The 22,323-nt window shown below is 35.4% G+C and overlaps 2 protein-coding genes across 2 annotated transcripts in view; both read right to left on the reverse strand.

Moving 5' to 3' along the window:
• LOC128216827 (dual serine/threonine and tyrosine protein kinase-like) overlaps positions 1 to 16,765 on the reverse strand; it is a 52,074-nt gene extending 35,309 nt beyond the window's left edge. Inside the window, exons 1-2 of the mRNA XM_052923513.1 lie at positions 16,208 to 16,765; positions 12,343 to 12,426 (exon numbers count right to left, since the gene is read on the reverse strand). Coding sequence (XP_052779473.1) covers positions 12,343 to 12,426; positions 16,208 to 16,351 — 228 coding nt within the window. The 5' untranslated portion in view covers positions 16,352 to 16,765. The remainder of the gene's footprint in view (positions 1 to 12,342; positions 12,427 to 16,207) is intronic.
• The window catches only part of LOC128216826 (uncharacterized), a 125,330-nt gene that overhangs the window by 75,440 nt on the left and 27,567 nt on the right, over positions 1 to 22,323 (reverse strand). The gene's annotated exons all lie outside the window — the stretch shown is intronic.

The raw sequence follows: 22,323 nt of genomic DNA on the forward strand, positions 1-22,323 counted from the left end.
TATCTGCGAATCATTTTTGTATATCTGTAAAGATTACATTGCCTATATTCCTCAATTTATATTTTTCTTTTAGCCAGTCAATAACTTCTCTTAAGTTCTATCTTCAAAATTGTCGGGACAGGGATTATAGCCCTTAATTAACCCAAATATGTAACATTCAATGCAAAATTTCTAATTGGCTGCATTTAGGCAGTTCAGATGCAGGAACAAACATCACTTGGGTCCTTAATAATAGCTTTCCATCTGACATTGAAGATCCAATAAAAGGAATTTGTCATGTGACTGTTTATTAACTCTCAATTTATTGAAAGTGAAATTACTTACATGATTTGTAAGAACTAAATTATAATGATATCAAATGATTGTTTAAATTAAATAAAATAGATGATTACATACATGAACTATTTTTATTTCTTGTTTGTCAATATGAAGAGTAATGCAATGGCTTTTGAATTTCATAAAAAAGGATGGAAAAATGTATGTTTATTGTTTAAGCAATTAATTAAGTAATAAAAGTTTTTTTTTTTCTTTTTTTCAAATTATGCTATCTTAAAATACAGATCGTTATTTGTTTAATTTTGGTACAAATGAAGTATATAAGGTATGTCTAATGTTACAAATAGCAAAAATTCAAATGCAAATCATGGTGACTTGACTAAATGTGAATGCTAATTGAATCAAATTAGTTAATAAATAATAATGTTCATTTGAAACAATTGAGAGTATAAGTTTGGTTTGTGTATGCCATATATTCCCGGGGGGGGGGGGGGGGAGGGGGGGGAATGAAAAAATGAAAAGTATATTACTATGCGCAGTGCTATAATAATTAATGACAAGGTGAGCTTTTGTGATCACAATTTGTCCGGCGTCCGTCTGTCGTCCGTCCGTCCGTAAACTTTTACTTTAAACGACATCTCCTCATAAACCGCTTAGCCAATTTCTTCCAAACTTTACAGGAATGTTCCTTGGGTGGTCCCCTTTGAAAATTGTTCAAAGAATTGAATTACATGCAGAACTCTGGTTGCCATGGCAACGGAAAGGAAAAACTTTTTAAAATCTTATTTTTCAAAACCACAAGGCCTAGAGCCTTAATATTTGGTATATAGCATCATCTAGTGGTCCTCTACCAAAATTGTTAAAACTATCCCCCTGGGGTCAAAAATGGCCCTGCCCCGGGGGTCACTTGTTTTACATAGACTTATATAGGGAAAATCTTCTTCTCAAAAACCACAAGGCCTAGAACCTTGAAAATTGGTATGTGTCATCATGTAGTGGTCCTCTACAAAATTTGTTCATATTATTCTCCTGGGGTCAAAAATGGCCCCGCCCTAGGGGTCACTAGTTTCATTACATAGTGTTATATAGTAAATCTTTAAAAAACTTCTCCGAAACTGTAAGGCCCAGGGCCTAGATATTTGGTATACAGCATCATCTAGTGGACCTCTACCAGATTTGTTCAAATTATTGCCACAGGGTCAAAATTGACCCCGCCTAGGGGGTCCTTGTTTTTACGTAGTGTTATATAGTAAATCTTTAAAAATATTCTTCTCCAGAACCGTAAGGCCAGGAGATTAGATATTTGGTATACAACATCATCTTGTGGACCTCTATCAAAGTTGTTCAAATTATTGCCACAGGGTCAAAATTGGCCCCGCCCTGAAAGTTATTTGTTTTTATATAGTCTTATATAATAAAACTTTAAAAATCCTCTTCTCCAAAATATAAGACCTAGAGCTTTCATATTTGGTATATAGTGTTACCTAGTGGACCTACACCAAAGGTATTCAAATTATTGTCCCGGGGTCAAATTGGCCTTGCTCAGGGGTCATTTGTTTTTACATTGTCTTGTCACTGAACATCTTTTCCTCTGAAAGTAAAGTTCAGAATGACTCCATACTTGATATGTAGCATCCTTACATGGTCCTTTCTCAACTTTGTTCAAATGGTTTTGTTTGGCCCCTTTTAGGGGTCACCAGAGCAAAAAATAGAAAAACCTTTAAACAACTTTATCTTATTAACTGCTTGATGGATCTTCAAGTCTGAAGCATCCTAGCATGGGCTTCTGTCAGGTCTTTTCAAATAATTTTGTTTGGCCCCTTTTAAGGGCCACCAGAGCTAAAATTAGTAAAAAAACTTAACATTTTCTTCGCATGAACCCCTTGATAGATCTTCAGCAAATTTGGTTTGAAGTGTCCTTGCATGGACCTCTCTTAAATTTGTTCACATAATTTTGTTTGGCCCGGTTGCCATGGCAACCTAAAGGAAAATGTCAACAATTGGTTATAATCATCTTCTTCTCCTAAACCGCTTTGACAATTTTGATGAAACTTCATAGGAATGATCCTTGGTTGGTGCTTTTTCAAAATTGTTCAAAGAAATTAATTCCATTTAGAACTCTGGTTGACATGGCAACCTAAAGGAAAAGTGTCAACAATTGGTTACAATCATCTTCTCCTAAACCGCTTGGACAATTTTGATGAAACTTCATAGGAATGATCCTTGGTTGGTGCTTTTTCAAAATTGTTAAAAAAAATTAATTCCTTGCAGAACTCTGGTTGCCATGGCAACCTGAAGGAAATTATAGGCTGTCGTGTCCGCGCTGTGACTTTCTCTTATATGGACAGATTTTAAAATGAAAATGCCATATGTTTTCAACATACCAAGACAATGTGTCGTGTGCAAGACCCATGTCCCTACCTCTAAGGTGAAAGATACACTAAGTGTTTATTCACAATGGAATGCTGAATATGAGGACATAAAGAGTGTTGGCTGTCATTTAGTATGATTGTTTTTTTTTTGCTCAGAGGCAATTTAATATAACTTGCAATATGTATTTGACACATACAGGCAAGATAAACTTTTTATACGCCCGAAGGGTCGTATTATGTTATGGCCTCCATCGTCTGTCCGTCTGTCTGTCCATCTGTCCGTCCGTTAGCAATTCCGTGTCCGGGCCGTAACTTGGTAACTAATAAAGCGATTTTCAAATAACTTTATACAAATCATCACTACATTAAAAGGATGTGTCGCGCGCAATTTCCAGGTCCATACCTTAAAGACTAGAATCACCATGGGGGTGCGTTAGCAATTATGTGTCGGGCCACAACTTTGTCACTAATAAAGTCATTTTCAAATAACTTTATACAAAGCATCATTACATTAAAAGGATGTGTCGCGCGCAATTTCCAGGTCCATACCTCAAACACTAGAATCACCATGGGGGGGGGGGCGTTAGCAATTCTGTGTCCGGCCACATCTTTGTTACTAATAAAGTGATTTTCAAATAACTTTATACAAATCATCACTACATTAAAAGGATGTGTCACATGCAATTTCCAGGTCCATACCTCAAAGTCTAGAATCACCATGGGGGGGACGTTAGCAATTCCATGTCCAAGCCATAACTCAAAGACTAGAATCACCAATGGGGGGCGTTAGCAATTCTGTGTCCTGGCCACATCTTTGTTACTCGTCCGTTAGCAATGGGGGGGACTTTAGCAATTCCATGTCCAGGCCATAAATCAAAGACTAGAATCACCAATGGGGGGCGTTAGCAATTCTGTGTCCTGGCCACATCTTTGTTACTCGTCTGTTAGCAATTCCGTGTCCAAAAGGATGTGTCACGCGCAATTACCAGGTCCATACCTCAAAGACTAGAATCACCATGGGGGGGCGTTAGCAATTCTGTTTCCGGGCCACATCTTTGTTACTCGTCCGTTAGCAATTCCGTGTCCAGGCCATAACTTGGTAACTAATAAAGCGATTTTCAAATAGCTTTATACAAATCATCACTACATTAAAAGGATGTGTCGCGCGCAATTTCCAGGTCCATACCTCAAAGACTAGAATCACCATGGGGGGCATAAGCAATTCTGTGTCCGGGCCACATCTTTGTTACTCGTCCGTTAGCAATTCCGTGTACAGGCCATAACTTGGTAACTAATAAAGCGATTTTCAAATAACTTTATACAAATCATCACTACATTAAAAGGACCTCAAGCCGAATCTTCTTCGGGCGTATAATGCTCCGTTTCGCGGTGCTCTTGTTATGTACTTGTTCATAGATCAATGTCACATTGGGGGGCATTTGTCACATACTTTGACAGCTCTTGTTCAATATTCTTTGAGAAACAAGCTATATTAATAACAAAGGTTAAACTCTTTTACTCAAGGCCATCATGGCCCTCTTGTTTTATGTATTATTTATTTATCATATGCATTGACAATTGATTATAATTTCATAATATATTATTTATTCTTTTATTGTATGTATTCTAGATCATTAAATAAATATAAGTAAATATGCATTCAAATTTCTGTATTTAGTCTTAAATAATAAATGTTGATATTGTTAAGACCAAAATCCGCTGGACTTTAGACCAATATTCCCTGGAATTCAGACTAAAATCCACTGCAAAGCCTCTCAAAAGTATGGCATGCATGTATTTGTGTCTGTCTTTTACCTTAAAGGTTGTACCCACCAGGAATACTTTTTGTATCCTCTCAAAATTCAGACTAGGAAACTGACTTGAGGTTGAATATATAAGATTATGTTTTTCATCATCTTCAGACAAATAGAAAATAGCTATCAGCTAAAATCTTATTCAACAATAAATGTTTTAGAATGCTAAATATTAGCAGTACACAGGGTATAAATCTTGTGAAACACATAGCAATAACGTGCTAAATAATGCACGTGAATCTAGGTAACTTGTAGTAGTAGAAGTCAAGTATCATCTTGGTTTATTACAGCAGAACCAGTGATTACGAACTTCGTAATCACAGCCCCAGAAACAGAAGCGTTTTTATTAAATCTCCCAGGTTGCGGAAACATGGCACATCGCAGGTGCGGATCCAGGAATTGATGTTAGAGGGGTAGTAACTTAGGGGCGCAACTTTTGACATGTGCTCCTCCCTCAGAACCGAAAGTATATGGCATAAACTGTTTTACGGGAATTTGGGGTTACTCCCTCATGTATGTAGTCGGAAATGGTGCATTATGAGCTTATTTTATTACCTTTGTTTCTCCGATATTGATGAAAACAGTAAACTTCGATTATTTTAGAGGTGGCGCACGCCGGGCGCTTAAACCGCTAGCGCTTCGACCAAATTCCCTGAGCTACACAGTCGGTCCAAGGCCAATTCCCCGCTATTTTGGCGCGAACACAAAACCACCGACTGTCCCCCCGGACCTGGGGTGGGGGGGATGCTTACCATTGACTGGTGCATTACTTTAGCGACAGCGATAGGTTTTCATATTACTTTTTCCCTGTTTGAATGTAATATCTTAATTGTCTGTTAATATGTTCACTGATAAAACTTTTGCGGCCTGGCATATTGCATCTCATTAGTCATGGCAGTATTCTTCAAGTTCAGGCTTCTTTTTTTTAAAATTCAAAATGTTTATTTTTTAAACCATTCATTGATTTATCAACACCATATTCACACATTCTCATTTACAAGAGGTTTGATAGTGATAAATCAAATGTATAACGCATGGCACCATCACTCTGGTGAACGAGAATAATTTCATATAGCACAATGTACATGAAATAATGACAGTATGGCGAGTCGTTCCTTCACTATTTTTACCCATAAATACCATAAATTAAGCCTTTTCATACAATAGATCTCCATCACCTCTCCGACTCCTTTATAATTTGTGTAAATATATGAACATAATCATGTGGTCTACAAAGATAGAAGTGTAAAAAAGTTTATATCTTCGACTTCAAAGAACTTCATTAATGCTAATTCTTGACCAAATTTTAGTTGCCTTTAACCTTGAAAATAATCGGTTAAATGGCAAGATGTTTGTAATCAAGCTTAACGACAGCGTTTTTGTGACATTGATGAAAGATGGATTTTTTTGTTTGTCTTTTTTTTCAATCGGATAAAAAATTGTACTAGTATCTTATACAGGGTTAATGAAGCAATACGATGGTTAGACGTCATGCTAACCATTGTATAGTTTAGCAGCGATGAGGAATATGGATAAGTCGACAGTTGACAGGTAAGGACATTGTAAGAAGTGTCATTTTGCTAATTTTTGCTTTAAATATGGCAATATTTTTCTTTATTCCCATTTCCTACATGTTCCCATTACAAAATCTTACCTGTCCTTCCAATTGGAAATTTCCCATTTTAAAACTGAACTTTATTCTCCAATTGGAATGTTCCCATTAACCAAATATTCCAATTGGAATTTTCCAATGTTCATACTTTCCCACTTTGAATGTGGGAATCCTCCAATTGGAAAGATTCACTCATGGGAAGGATTCGCAAACAAATGCCTTAAATGAATCTATCGGTTCTTCATTTTTAATGAATATATTATTTTTCATGTAGTGAGTGTAAAATATTCTTAATTAAACAGTCAATTTCAATTTTAAAAATTATGTTCCAAATTCTCCCACAATTTTAATAGAGCCAGTTTTCCAATTGGAAAAGCTTGAAAAAGCCATTTTCCAATGGGAAGGCCATTTTCCAATGGGACTCCCATTGGAAAAGTTGACTTTAAATGCCAAAAAAACATATTTCTAAATTAAATTTCAGGAAACAAAAAATATCTCTTATTAGTATTACCTAACACATTTTAAAAATACAAAAATAAAAAACATTGGGTGAAAAATAAATAAAAATAAGTTTTGCAAAAATTCCGGATTTGCAAACTTAATCCGGATGCTGTTATATGAACATTAACCTTAAAATGAATATTTTTTTATTATTATGAACCTGAGTGAAGAAATGATTATGCAATAGACAATTGTTAAGCAAGTTTTGAAAGTACACGTATAATATCAATTGAAAACATAGAACCTCATATTAAGATATAAGAGATATATATTTAGTTACAGTAGTAATTCTTATATATAAATAAATAATCTCCAAAACAAGAAGCTTATGTTTTAATCTCGGGGAAACAAACGATGGACCCATTTATTGTTCAGAACTTTGTCAAAGTTAACAATTATGTTAAAGGTGCTATTAATTAAAAGACACCAGATGATACAATAAATTTATTGCAAGATAAAAAAGACAAATTGTCAAAAACTTAAAAATTGACATCGTTGTGTACAACGCATTGAATCTTACTTTCTGATGTATCACATCACTTAAAACACAAACATTCATGGATCTTTCGCAGTTTTTGAGCATAAACAAAATTCAATTCGAAATTTACTATGGTTGTCTACCATGTAAATCCCAGTAAGTTTAAAAATAGCATCAGTATATTTATCTGTACTCATAAACAGATATAAATTAAACTTGAAAACCAGTATACGCTTTTTTAAATGGGAAAACACAGATGAGACAGCAATTTTTAACATAAGATTTTTGCTTTTTTTTATTTTAACCATGTAATTTAAAAAGTGACATTTCATTGACCCCTTCTAGCTGGCATTGACAATTCTAGGCTTGATTTGAGGAAATACGGCATTTGCCGATTTTCGGACAATCTGGTGTCTTGCCGCTTTAATGTCATCCTTGTTAACTTTCAAATCTGTATAAATCTGGAAAATTCACAGATACATTTATGATCCGCAGGAAGATTAACAAGATTTGAGACAATTGTTAAACCGTATTTGTTTTAATTATATATATATGAACACATCATAAAATATTTCACATTAAAAAAATAAGGACTATGTCGTTTATCACATTGTTAACCATTGTTAACTTTAACAAATTTCTGAGCAATAAATTATTGGGCCTATGTTGTTGTTTTTTTCAAGAAAATGTAATGCTTAAGGGTTTGTTTTTATAAACAATTATTATTTACTATGAATTGGTACACAGAAAGTCATGCATATATTTCCATAACATTTAAAAGATGATTTATAAGTTTATGCACTCTCTGTACATTGTAAATTTAATTACCATATAGTAATTTATTTTGAAAGGTGCACAAATTAAAGGTTGATGCCCCAAAAAATCTTTTTGATATTTTTAAATTAATGAATTATCATGTTTAACTCATTCACTGACTTTAATGATCTGACATCAAAAACATGCATATGATTTATTAGTTACAGATAAAAAATAATAGTAATAAATTTTGGTGTTTTTTTCAACTGTGGAATTTGTGGCCACATAGCTGAATAAATATAAACAAAAATAAAAAATGGTTCATATTTTTTTATATGTACCTAAATGATATGCGTTTTTTTTTTAATTTGATCTTTTATGTAAGACCAATGAGTTCAACATGATAATGCATTTATTTCAAAGTTTGTTTGATTTTTTGAACACCCTATTATGTGCCCCTTTAAGCAGAAAAAATGCATCAAGTGCATACATATAACCAGATTATATTATTTTCTTCTAAGAAAACGCAAGGCTCTGTAAATATTTGTAAACGTTCCAAGAAGGCGCCGCAGCAAATGCACAGCGCAGTATTTTTAAACATGCCCATCGGCTTCAATATTTATGGTGTACCATTAGGACTTGTATTTTAGTCTCCGCAAAGTTTATAATGTACATTGATATAAATAGTGCTAAAAAATTAATACAATTATTAATCTCTCACATTAGTGAGGTATTGTGTTGCCAGTGTGTGTATACCACGTGATAAATTACATCATAAACGTCGCAAGGCAATACTTTGGTTTGAATAATGCACCAGTCAATTGTCACCATGCCCCCCCCCCCCAGGTCCGGGGGTACACCGTGGATAGCGGGGGAAATGGGCTGTGTTTTTACCTTTCAGGTGGTCCTGCAGTGTCGGGTGAATGTGGTGGTTTTGTCTTTGCGCCAAAAATAGCAGGGAATGGTCCTTACCTAGAGTCCCTGGGGTACGGGGCATTAGGCAGGGATTTTACCAGCAGTTCGTCCCCTGTTTACACAGGCTTGGCTTGCCCGGAAGACTAAGTCCCCGCTATTCCCCGGACCTGGGGGGGGGGGGTTAAAATTGACTGGTGCATATAAAGACAAAATAAGCTTCCCTTTATCTTTATCATTTAATATTAAATGAAGGGCAGACAATGCCACTTAAAGAGCCCCGCCATTGGCTTATTACCAGAGTTTGATGAGGTGATTAGTTTCCTCAAACACTTCGACAAACCTGTTTCCAGATTAATGTTTTGACAGTGATCCATCAGGCAGTGGTTTTGTGCAAAGGTTCGTTTAGGAAAAACTTAACGCTCAATCAAACTTTGGTAAAGGACCAAAGTCAGTGCTCTGTGAGTGGCGTAGACTGTGCAGTGTATGATTTAAAATGGTGAAGTTATCTTTATTTAAAGCAAAATATTGCCTTGGAAGAAAACATTTATGACGAAATGTATCACCTGGTATACACAGACTGCGTTGTGGAGTATTGGGAGGAAACGCTTAGACCTCGCTAAACTCACTGTTAAAAGACTTGTCCCAAAGAGTACACCATATCTTTCAAACTGATTACCTTCCTCATTTTACGTCGTATTGACTGTCTGCAAGTGTTTTCCATTTCTAATTCAAGCCTATAGGCTGTGATTATCATCTGATGGAGCAAAGCAGGTTAATATATTTGGATTACCTCGGCCATTTTCTATGAACAACAACCTCAGAAGTATTTTGACTTCTTTACATTTTACTACGCTCCAAGTAAAACAGCATACGCTCCAAGTCAAACCACATAGAAATTTCAATTTAGAAGTTAAACATAATGACTTTACTCTTGAGACTCTTCCTTATTTATACAATAATACAATAATGGCTTGCGATTGATTCAAACTGAGTCATACAAAATACACTATACACAGAATGAATACTATTATTTAAAATTTTATAAACTTCTTCTACTGATGTACCTGCATTTTTTTAAAAATAAGCTTGTTTTGGATAGAAAATGGCCGAGGTGTTCCGAATGCAGGTTAATTTAGAAATATTCTTCCACATTTACTTGAAGCTTTGAAAAATAAATGATGAGTAACAATTGTTTTCCGAAGTTGTAATCCCAAGCAAAGCATACAAACATCATACACAGTATATAATAACTGTGGAAGCTGTTTGTTCATGAATCATAGTAGGTATACACTGAGCCCATATTCATTCACATTTTGAGTATCTGTTCAATATCATTTTAAGTCTCTGTTCAATAACATTTTGAGTCTCTGTTCAATAATTTTGAGTCTCAGTTCATACACAGTTTGAGTCTCAGTTCATTCATATTTTGAGTCTCAGTTCATTCACATAGGTAATAGGTCTCAGTTCATTTACATTTTGAGTCTCAGTTCTTTCATATTTTGAGTCTCAGTTCATTAACATTTTGAGTCTCAGTTCATAAATGTTTTAAGTCTCAGTTTATGATCATTTTGAGTCTCAGTTCTTTCACATTTTGAGTCTCAGTTCATTAACATTTTGAGTTTCAGTTCATAAATGTTTTAAGTCTCAGTTTGAGGATGAGACTCAGGAAAGTAAATTTCAAAATGTTAACTGTATCTTTTATATAATAGTTCTTAACAAAAAGGGTGTATTATTATATTAACAAAATGTTATTTTAAAAATATGCAGCAATTTTTACAATTATTGCCCTTCAAGTAACAATTTTATAATTCATTAAAATTTGCAATTAAGAGTCTCAATACTCTAAATCAAGACAAGAAGAAGAAGGTCTTAATCCTGGCAAGATTTAAAGCGCCATGATTGCCTGTTTTACGCCTAGTACTTTTTCCACCATTTTGGGTCTCACTTTCTGATTGGGAATCAATTTTTGACTCAATTTGGGAATTTCATTTTTCTTTAATAATGAACAAAATTGTTAAATATACAAAACAAATGTATAGACACAATTTAAACATAAAGGTTGATACAAGTTTGTTTCTTTCAAAATACACCAACTCAACTTCTCGGTACTGTTGAAATTAGTGTACTTAATAAGAACCTTTCTGGGTTAATGATGACTTACATAAAATGAAATGAATGTTTTGTGAAAGAATGATTGTCCAAGTTATAAGGCATGGATGGGTTACCTGTACCCACAGGCAGGGGTACGTTTTGATGGGAACCCGCTGGCTAGGGTACATTTTGGTGGGAACCTGCCGGCAGGGGTATATTTTGGTAGGTAAACCCGCCAGCTGGGTACATTTTTGAGGGGTCACCTGGGAATAATATGAGTACCCGGAACCCAACAAATACAGCAATACCATCTAAATGATTTGTGATTTTGGGTCTGTAACGTTAGCTATTTCACCTGCTGCTTGTTGAAATTATAAAGCTATTTCTTTAATCCATGTACTTTTTCATAGATGACATAACCACCACCACTCTGTCACAAAGACAGAGCTCATATGAACAGAAATGACACAAGATAAAAAGACATCCGAACCATTTTTGTTTCAGACAACATGGTTTTTGTTATATGACATGATTATTCTGCTGAATGTATGTATATAATTAATAGCCCATATCCAGGTAATTTTTTACCCCTCCATGCCCTCACTTGGAACTAAGTAGAAAGTGGAAGTCGATTGCAGATAGTTTAAAGACTGTTAAAAGTTGGGATGCATGCCTGTACAAAAAAGAATAACGATTTTGTCTCATTAAGTTTGAGGTCGTTTTTGGCTGTTTTAAGCAGGCTTTATATAAGCTGTACATAGCCAAGATTGTCCAAAGCTTTGATCATTCGATGCACATTCAATCACCTTATATATCCATCCATATCGAGTAGCCTGCACATTTACCATTGATACAGTTTCAATCATATTATTTCCATTTCAAAGTGACGTACATTTTAGCTCAATTAATATCAAATACCAAAGCTCATAATTATATATATTTGAATATGCTCAAATCTAGCAGACCTACATGATTTTTTTCTTATGAATCTCAGATATCTAATACATATACCATATTTTTCAAAATAAACGTACCCTGCAATGTCATTTTTATGAACGTGATTAAAAAATATTCTCCAAAATTGGTGTTGTGTAACTTAAAATTGGTGTTATTTAACCTAAGAGTTGTACACAAGCGTATAAATTAAATGTCAACAAAATGACCGACTGATATATCATCTAACAGCCAAATGAGCTAAAACAAGGTTTTTAATCATGAAAACTTTTCTTATTATGTTGTGTGATAATACCAAAAAACAGTCCCCCTGAACATCTATTAGGGAATGTACGTCTATGTAGAAAAATACAGAATTTTATGCATTCAGTGTTAGTCTACAGCTAATGTCATATATGATTCTTGATTAAATGAAAATACATTATTTCTATAAAACTTTTATTATTGTGCGTTCATTATTGCACATGCTTATTGATAAGTTAAAGCACAACAGGCATTCCCTGACTGCAAAACAACATCACCAGGCTGCCCAGTCACATGACTTGATCACATGACCAGGTCACATGGTATTACCTGCTTCATTCTTTGGAGGAGTAAATGGATGAAAGTAGAACTTGATCGGACTGTTATCTCAACTTGGTACGAAGCATTGAGTATCTGAAATTGATTACATTCATGCTCCATGCAAAGAAGGTTATGTAAAAATACAAATGATATTTACAATGTTGGAGAATCATATTCAAGTGACTCGCTCATGTTTTTGGACCAATAATTAGTTTTTCCGGTAATGCATCTGAAAACACATATTTAATCATTATCTTACTCTACGGTATTGAAATTGCAGAAAAATATTTTGGTTTTAGTGGGGTTCGAACCAACGCCAGTAAAGTCAAGAAATAATTAGAGAACAGCCTGCTAGTCCACACAGCCACCAGAATTTTACAAAAGTGGTGGTTATGTTAAACTGTTAAGAATACATTGATAACATCATGTGATAATGTTAATCAACCAATCACTCAACACCACAGCCGTAATTAATGTTCAATGGTGTTATATACGCTAATGAAAATTATGGTCTTCAAAGACGATATTTGAGCAAATATCAACATTTGCTGAAAGGTTCCTGAGCTTACTTGTTTTTTTTTTTTTAGATCTCTTTGTGATTTGCCACATTGTATTTTGTAAAAAATGCATTTTACAAACCATGAGCGAGTCACTTTAAAGACATTCGTTAAAAGAACAGGGAGCCGTTTCACAAGTTTACTGCAATTAGGGTTTTTAAAAAATACATCAGGAAACCCAATTTTAAAAAAAATGCCTTAATATTAAAATCAGAAACAAACATTTTATTTTTTTTGGCCTGAATAAAAAAAAAATCCAGTAGTTCTCAAGACATGAACAGTGGTAATGATGATACAAATGTGAAAGTACTTGAACTTTAGCCAAAGAAGAATATTTAAAAAAGACAATCATAAACAATGAAAGTCCTTCTTTTAAAGCTGCACTCTCACAGATCGACCGTTTTGTCAAAACGATCAATCTGAGAGAGCTGTGCAGCTTTAAATAGCATCTACGGCCAAGACAGTGTTTTAGATATAAGGTTCTAGTTGTAAGTTGAGATTATAATCTTAATGTCCAGGGGCGGGTTCAGGAATCAGCGTTAAAGGGGACATAACTAATAGGGGTGCAAACTTTTGACACCCATTTTAACCCTATTACCATAATTTATATGGCTTAAAATGTTTCAAGGGGGGTGGGGGGTAATTACTCCCCATAGAAATGTTTAACAATCCAAATGGTGCATTTTGACGGTATTTTATTACTTTTATTCTCAAATATCAACATAAAAAAAGAAAAAAAATGGGGGGGGGGGAAGTGGGCGCAGGGTAATATTTTGCACTTTTTCAAGTGGTGGAATAATGAATGGAAAACCCCATTTAACAACAAGGTCATATTGTTTTGTTTCCTTAATCATGGTTTTAACTTAATTACTAGCTTAAGTTTAGTACTTATAAATATTTCACAAAATAACAAAACTATGACATATTAAAGCTGCACTCTTACAGAATGAACGTTTTGACAACTTTTTTTTTATTTTTTGTCTTGGAACAAGCAAATTTTAGCGAAAATTAATGGAAACTAGTTATATAAGACTGCTGCAAAAAAAGATCACAGGTTTTTATATTTTAGTTCAAAAATTGATGTTTTATGCATTTTTACTTTAAATTTCAAACGGAAATATGAAAATCTACAATCTGACTTTTTGTCAGCAATCTTATATCATTGGTTTGCAGATATTTACGCAAAAATTTGCTCTTTCCAAGACAAAAAAAGATGTAAAATTGTATATCTGTGAGAGTGCAGCTTTAAGTTATTTTCTCTTTACCATTTAAATTTCATTCTTTTTTTCAGCTCATATCAACAGGGGCTTAAATTATATTAAGAAAAGAAAACAAGAATATATATTTTCTATTATTTGTTAAAGCTGCACTCTCACAGATTAAACATTTTGACAACTGTTTTATTTTTTGTCTTCAAACCAGCCAATTTATGCGAAAGTGCAGGAAAACCAGTGGTATAAGACTGCTGACAAAACATCAGATTGCAGATTCTCATATAAGGTTCAAAAAATGATGTTTTATGCATTTTTCTTAAACCATTAGTTACACTTTTAGCCATATAATAATAATTTTCGGACGTAAATCTGTAAATCTGCCATCTGATATTTTGTCAGCAGTCTTATATCACTGGTTTACAGATTTTTACGTGGAAATTGACTCATTCCACGCCAAAAAATAAAAAGGTTGTCAAAATGGTAAATCTGTGAGAGTGCAGCTTTAAAAGAAACCAAACATGATTTTTGAAAAGAAAAACAGATTTTGAAATGTATGTACATTGAATAGAATTGAATTGATTACAGAAAAAACAGTATGGAAGAAATAAATGCCATAATGATATTGTTGTATGAAATTTAATAATCATAAAAAATGGGGCATAGATTTAAATATATAACGCCTCCAACATAAATGACGCAACGCCATTGGTCCAGGACTGGTCACATGGTGACCCCATATGATTCCATATATTGGGTCACCAAATTCATATCTTACCAAAATGGCATCATTGATTTTCCGATTCCAATGAATGAATGAAACATTTCACATGTTAACAGATTTTTCCATATTGGGTCACCAAATTTATATCGTACCAAAATGGTGTCTATTTTCCGATTCCGATGAATATTTTGATGAATATTAATGAAACATTAAAACATGTTTACAGGTTGTCAGTGTGATATATATGTTATGGGGCTTATTAAGTAGGTGACCCGATATGGGATATTCTGGGCACAGGAAACCATATTCGGGTTCAAGCTTTGCTCTCATCCAATATGGTTTCCTTTGCCCTGTAAATCCCATATCGGGTCTCCTACTAACCCCGTAACCTATATTACATAGACAGGTCAGGTAAAATTATAATAAAACCTCCAAGGCAATTTTAGATATATGGCTAATCACCTTTGTCATTCATATGAATTAAGACTATATGCATCATATCAATAATATACAACTCTTTGATTTAAATGATAACAAGCAATGCACACAACTTGTCCAAATGCTGGGTTAATTTGTTACTGTGGTCATCACACCTGGTGATCAGACCTTGTCCAAATGCTGGGTTATACACAACCATGGTCAATACTGATGGACAAAGAAAATAGTGGCTTAAAGGGACTAAATCACAGTCAGAAAAACGACAACAAAAAATAATAATTCATGTGAATTGTGAAGTTCCCTAAACGTGCATAATTGTGGTTAGAATGGTCTCCTGCTCTTCTGGTGTTGTTTTTTCAGTCAATAAAGGGAAATAATTCAAACATTACTTATTCCAGAGTTAAGCCCTTGCTACCCATGTGCATATTGTTTCTTGCAACGTACGGTCTAAGTTTCATGTGAATAACTTAAATGGCTTCACAATTCTTTGTGTTATTTCGAAGGTGAAGGTTTATGTATTTACAAGCCATTACGGTGACACCTTGATGGCTATCACCAAAAACTCGACTGTTTTCTTCGGAATACCAACAAGCTAAGAATGTTAAAACAAATTACATAAACTTTAGTTGCACTAATCGTTTGAGCGGGGTCTCTTTGATTTGGTCAACACATTAACTTTCCATATCAGAGTGATAACAATATTAGAATGGGCCGATCAACCATTCAATAACTACTGTGCCAATAAGTTACAATGCTATTAAATTTAACCCACAATTTTTATTGAACATTGTCATTGACAACACACCATAAAACAGTTAAATCATCCACAGACCATGTGAAAGAAATAATACACTTGCACTAAAGTGCTTGTGAATAGTCTTATTATCGCAGGCTGTGGGTGCCTCAACTATTACAAGTAAAATACGTCGGATGCGATAACATACCTGTTTGAGTGCCTCTGTGGTGGAGTTGCTATCCGGGTGTTCCTGCTCGACTCTTTCGAGGCTTTCAAGGCATCGGGTCAACGTACCTGGAAAAAACAAAGATGTAACGATTTCATTTATATTTTCAATGAACATTTTCAGCATGAGTTTGATTAGTATATACGTTTTTCTTTTAAATGTTGTTTACATATCGATTCACTTTTAAGGAAATTTTAGGGATTTTGTGCATCAATTAATCTGTTATATATGTACTTCTTTAACCGATTACCCAATATCGTACAACTTTCCCTAACTTAGCAGTTTTGGACAAATTTCTGACTGATTTTTTAAACATTTTCTGTTACTGAAATTGGTCCGGCATGGTCAAAACCGGTCCAGACAGCAAATTGTTGGTTTTTTGGAGGCCTGATTATAATACTTATAGCTGAAGGTGTTGGCATGTGAGAACATTGATGTACAATAAGGCTGTTGCTTTTACAAATCTATTACCAAAAAGTTTGAGCTAATCTCATTATTTTAGGTTTTCAATAAATTGAATAATATTAACTTCTTTAAGAGTTTTTATACTTTAGATAGAAATTATCTTCATGATAATTACATACACCATTTTTCATTTATCAAAATTCAATTTCAGTATGTATTTCGGCTAATTGAAATAAGAAGTTTCGAGAAATTGCCTGGGGCCTCAGGTTTAGTCAGCAACTTCTGTAACTAACTTGTAATTTTAAGTTGCTCCAACCACAACCGTGCAGTATATTTTTGTTGATAGCACTGTAATTTATCTGCATGCTAGTTACTGAATGCTTTAGCTCCACCTCTGCATGCTAGTTACTGAATGCTTTAGCTCCACCTCTGCATGCTAGTTACTGAATGCTTTAGCTCCGCCTCTGCATGCTAGTTACTGAATGCTTTAGCTCCGCCTTAGTTTTTCCATTCCCATATTGATGTTGTAATAATGTAAAGATTGTACAACAAAGTTAACCTATTACCAAGGTTGTGAAGTGCATTGTTAAGTGTATACTAGTTTAGGCCGATATTCCATGGGCACACTTTCCATGTCTACTGTCTGCATCCATTGGCTGCTGTCGACATTTTAAAATGGACACCATTTGCCATTGTGTGACTTAAGCAGACACAGATCAGACTCTGGTCGGAATTGGGCAAGTAAAAGCAGGTACCATGAACAGACCCAACAGTATTAATCTTGTTTGGTTTTATTCTATGCGGACAGCTGAGGCATCAATAGCGTGTACTTGGAATATCAGCATTTAGTAATCAACCTCTGGTTATTGAACTTGGTTATAATATAGCAATGGCAGGGATTTTATTCAGCGAAAATTCGAAAACGTGTTTTAAAAAAAGGCTTTTATTTTCAGAATTTTTTTACGCGTAAATGATTCAAACAATATGAAACAAACACAATTAAAACATCAGCAAAAACATTCATTCCATGAGATTTATTTACATTTATTAATTTTGAAAAAAAAATGTCTCAAAACAGCGCAAAAATATACTTTTTTTTCAAATGAGATTAACCTGGATCCTCATTTGGAGATGGCAGTCCTGGTGTTGAAATTGAAAAAAATAATTTAAATAAGGTTAATGGGACGATGTGGATTCTGAATGTCACGTGATCAGGTGAAGAAGTCAAAAATTCGAGCTCGGCTAGATTTTGTGTTTTTTCTTTGGAAAACTGGACTAAACTTAAATAAATTTGTAACAGATATGCTAACAAGAGATGTTTGTCAAACATTATGCCCCCCTGAGCGCCATGTTGTCAGGATTATATGGACAATTGAATGAAATATGCATGGACCGAAATGACAGCTGATTTGTTGCTGTTTTAAGATTATGACCATTAAAGTGTGAGGATAAAGTGTGTTATGACCGTCATGACCTTTGACTCTATGAACTCAAAATCCAGAGTCATCAGCTGGTTACCAGAAACCGAAATGTCAAGTTTGAGGGCCATGGGTGCAGGCATTGTCAAGTTATCACAAGACAAGTTCTTTTCGTTCAAGGTCACTGTGACCTTGACCTTTGACCCGATGACCCCTTAAATCATAAGGGGTCATCTACAAGTCAGATGCAACTCCAAGTCAAGTTTGAAGGCCATGGGTTCAGGCATTGTTGAGTTATCACTCGGACAACCTTTTACCATTCAAGATCACTGTGACCTTGACCTTTGGCTCTATGAATCCTAAAATCAATAAGGGTGATATACTTGTCAGGCTTAACATCCATGTCAAGTTTATTGATCATAGGTTCAGGCATTGTTGAAATATCAGTGGGGGAAGATTTGTTAAAAAAATTTCGTTAAAGGTTACTGTGACATTGACCTTGGCCTGATGACCCCCAAAGTCAATAGGGGTCATCTACTGGGCAGGCCCAACCTTCATGTCAAGTTTGGTCCAAGAATTGTCGAGTTTGCTTTCAAGGTCACTGTGACCTTGACCTTTGACCCCAAAAATCAATAGGGGTCATCTACTGGTCAGGCCCAACCTCCATGCCAAGTTTGAGGGCCATGGGTGCAGGCATTGTCGAGTTATCACTCGGACAACCTTTTACCATTCCAGGTCACTGTGACCTTGACCTTTGGCTAGATGACCCCCAAAAACCATAGGGGTCATCTCCTGGTCAGGCCAATTCTCCAAGTCAAGTTTGAGGGCCATGGGTGCAGGCATTGTTGAGTTATCAATCGGACAACCTTTTACCATTCAAGGTCACTGTGACCTTGACCTTTGGCCCAATGACCCCCAAAAACAATAGGGGTCATCTACTGGTCAAGCTCAACCTCCAAGTCAAGTTTGAGGGCCATGGGTGCAGGCATTGTTGAGTAATCACTCGAACAACTTTTTACCATTCAAGGTCACTGTGACCTTTGACCCATTGAGCCCCCCCAAAAAATAGGGGTCAGCTACTGGTCAGGCCCAACCTCCAAGTCAAGTTTGAGGGCCATGGGTGCAGGCATTGTCACGTTATCACTCGGACAACCTTTTACCATTCAAGGTCACTGTGACCTTGACCTTTGGCCTGATGACCCCCAAAAACAATAGGGGTCATCTACTGGACAGGCCCAACCTCCATGTCTAGTTTGAGGGCCATGGGTGCAGGCATTGTTGAGTTATCACTCGGACAAGCTTTAAAATTATTTTACCATTAAAGGTCACTGTGACCTTGACCTTTGACCCGATGACCCCCAAAATCAATAGGGGTCATCTACTGGTCAGGCCCAACCTTCATGTAAAGTTTGATGACCATACGTCCAGGAATTGTTGAGTTATCACTCGGACAAGCTTTGGTCTACCAACGGACCGACGGACCGACCGACCGACCGACATACCGACATACCTGTGCAAAGCAATATACCCCTCTTCTTCGAAGGGGGGCATAATTATAGTATTAGTGACGCTCTTTTCCGAAAAATAGTGTTAATTCATGGGAAGACGTGGAAATAAACGTAGAAAAGCAAGCGACGATAGTGTAAACAATGAACCTGAGGAAAAGTGGGAAACATGGAGTAAAACACCGGAGGGGATAAATACATGTTTAAGTAAAGTTCTAAGTCAAACAAATTCTTTTATATATATGCTAGTGACAGAGATTATCTGGAGAACAGTGGATTTTTGACGAATCTTTTCTTGGAGAGTGATGAGGAGTCATCGAATACCGTGACGAATTTTGAATCTTCAAACATGGCGGATGTTAACAAAGAACCCACCAACGCAGACATCATGCAATGTTTAAGTGGCATAAATTCTAAATTGACACAACTAGATGGGAGAATGGAAAGTCAGACCCAAACTTTGGAAACTTTACAAACGAAGGTGGGGAGTTTTGAAAATGATTTGAAAAAACTTTGGACATATATACATGACAATGAGAAGAAGACTAGTGAGCGAATAAACAGGGTGGAGGACCGGGTCGAATCAGCGGACTTCAACTTAACTAACATATCGGAACAGGTGTTGGGATTGGAAACCAGGGAGGAAGAAATGAGGGCAGAGCTTGTGTACCTTCAGGCGCAATCCATGCGCAATAACCTGGTTTTCAGCAACATACCGGAGGCCTAGGGAGCTAATGCTAGCCCAGAGGACTGCGAGAGCGTGATCAGGGACTTTATGATGGAGAAGATAAAACTGGCACAGGAACTTGTGGACAGCTTTAAGTTTGACAGAGTACACAGGATGGGTCAGAGAAGGCAGGGGTCCAGTAGAAATATTGTGGCCAAATTTACACTATTTAAGGAGAGGAAGCTGGTAAGGAGGCAGTCAAGTGCGTTAAAGGGGACTGGCAACTATGTTTTCAAGCAATTCCCACGGGAGGTTAGCGAGAAACGTAGACGAATGGTGCCACGTATAAAGGAAGAACAGCGGAAGGGTAACCGTGCCTGGCTGTCTTATGACACTCTGTACGTGAACGGGCACCCTGTGAGTGAGGGAATTGCGATGAAGAGATAGGGATTTGATGAGGGTGGGCTAAAGGTCTGTTCCTGGAATGTAAATGGACTTTTACATGATAAAAGACAATCTGAGGAGTTTACTGGTTGAGAAGCAGTTTCTGACGGCAAGCAGTTTCCGACAAATCGCTTTTTCGCGTACTTTCTTTAGATCTTCATAAAGAAGGTACTGTAATTAAACAATGTGGTAACTAGGTAATCAAAAGTTGAAATTCTTACCGAGACACGTAAGTAACTTTTATTATTATTTAATGTTTAATGTTTATCATTTTGTACACAAACTTGCACGTGGGGGATCGGCACGCGCCGCGTAATGCGCATGCGTGTGAACCTAATTTGCATATCTATGAATAGCTACAAGGTTTTCCTTAATTGACTTACACAAACGATGATCATTGTGTACATATTTGTGAACACTGGTGTCATGCTTGTTTCACACCTACATTCACTTAAATGTATACAAACAAAAGTTTATATCAGAAATGAATCAAAATATCATTGATATTCAGTGTCTGCCTGATTTCGAGTATGAATTGACTGTCATATATTTTAAGGTTTAAATTTTTCGTAAATCCTAAAAAATTAAATAATATTTCTCTTATTAAAGTCTTATATTTAGTATATCAAATAAACGGATAATAAAAACACACAATAGGCACATAAATCCGCCCCGCATTCGATTTGTCGGAAACTGCTTCTCATTACCAGCTAATCAGAACAGTGTAAGTACCCTCTTTGCGCCCCTATTAGATACACTATGTGTGACGTCACACGTGTGAAAAATATATCGACAATAGCAGCTTGACCTGTAGTTATCTAAAATGTGAACAATTTTAGTAGGTATTTAAACACTTATAAATAATTCAATAAAAACGTATAAAAACTGTCGGAAACTGCTTCTCAACCAGTACAGATATTATTACTGCTAATGATATTATATTTCTGTTTGAAACTTGGTTGTCAAAAGATACTGATATAGAACTTTCGGGTTATTGTAGCTATAATTTCTACAGAAAATTTCAAAACAGACGAGCACGTAGAAATAGTGGTGGCACCGTTTTATATTTTAAAGAGCATTTAAAACCAGGAATAGAGGTAGTCCGTAACCAACACGATACTGTAATATGGTTAAAGTTAGACAAGAATATTTTCCATACAGAATCAGATATTTTCATATGTGGTGTATACATTTGGTGTGAAGATTCGCCTGTATATAATGTTGTAAATGTTGACTTATTTGATGTTATACAAATTGATATAAATGACTTTACGGATTTAGGTGCTGTATATATTGCTGGAGATTGGAATAGTAGAGTGGGAAACAAGCCTGATTGTATTTTAAATGACACCTACAATGTTGAGTTAGATGATGTTGAATATAGCCCTGAAATATAAATAATTAATCCTACCACAGAATTTGTACAAAACACAGGATCTGTTTATATGGAGTATTTACAGGATAGTAGAATCAGCCACTGGCACTGAAATATAAAATATTACACAAAGAATCCTTGCCAATTTAAGCCGCCAATTTAAAGTCAATACAGACTACAGTACCGTACATATAAGTTGTTATAAATGTATCCCTGTATATTTCTGTGTTGTCTACATTTAAGCTCTGTTGATTAAGTTTAGCAGGTAGATTGACCGTGATCTT

This window comes from Mya arenaria, chromosome 14 (genome assembly GCF_026914265.1).
Source record: "Mya arenaria isolate MELC-2E11 chromosome 14, ASM2691426v1".
NCBI lineage: Eukaryota > Metazoa > Mollusca > Bivalvia > Myida > Myidae > Mya > Mya arenaria.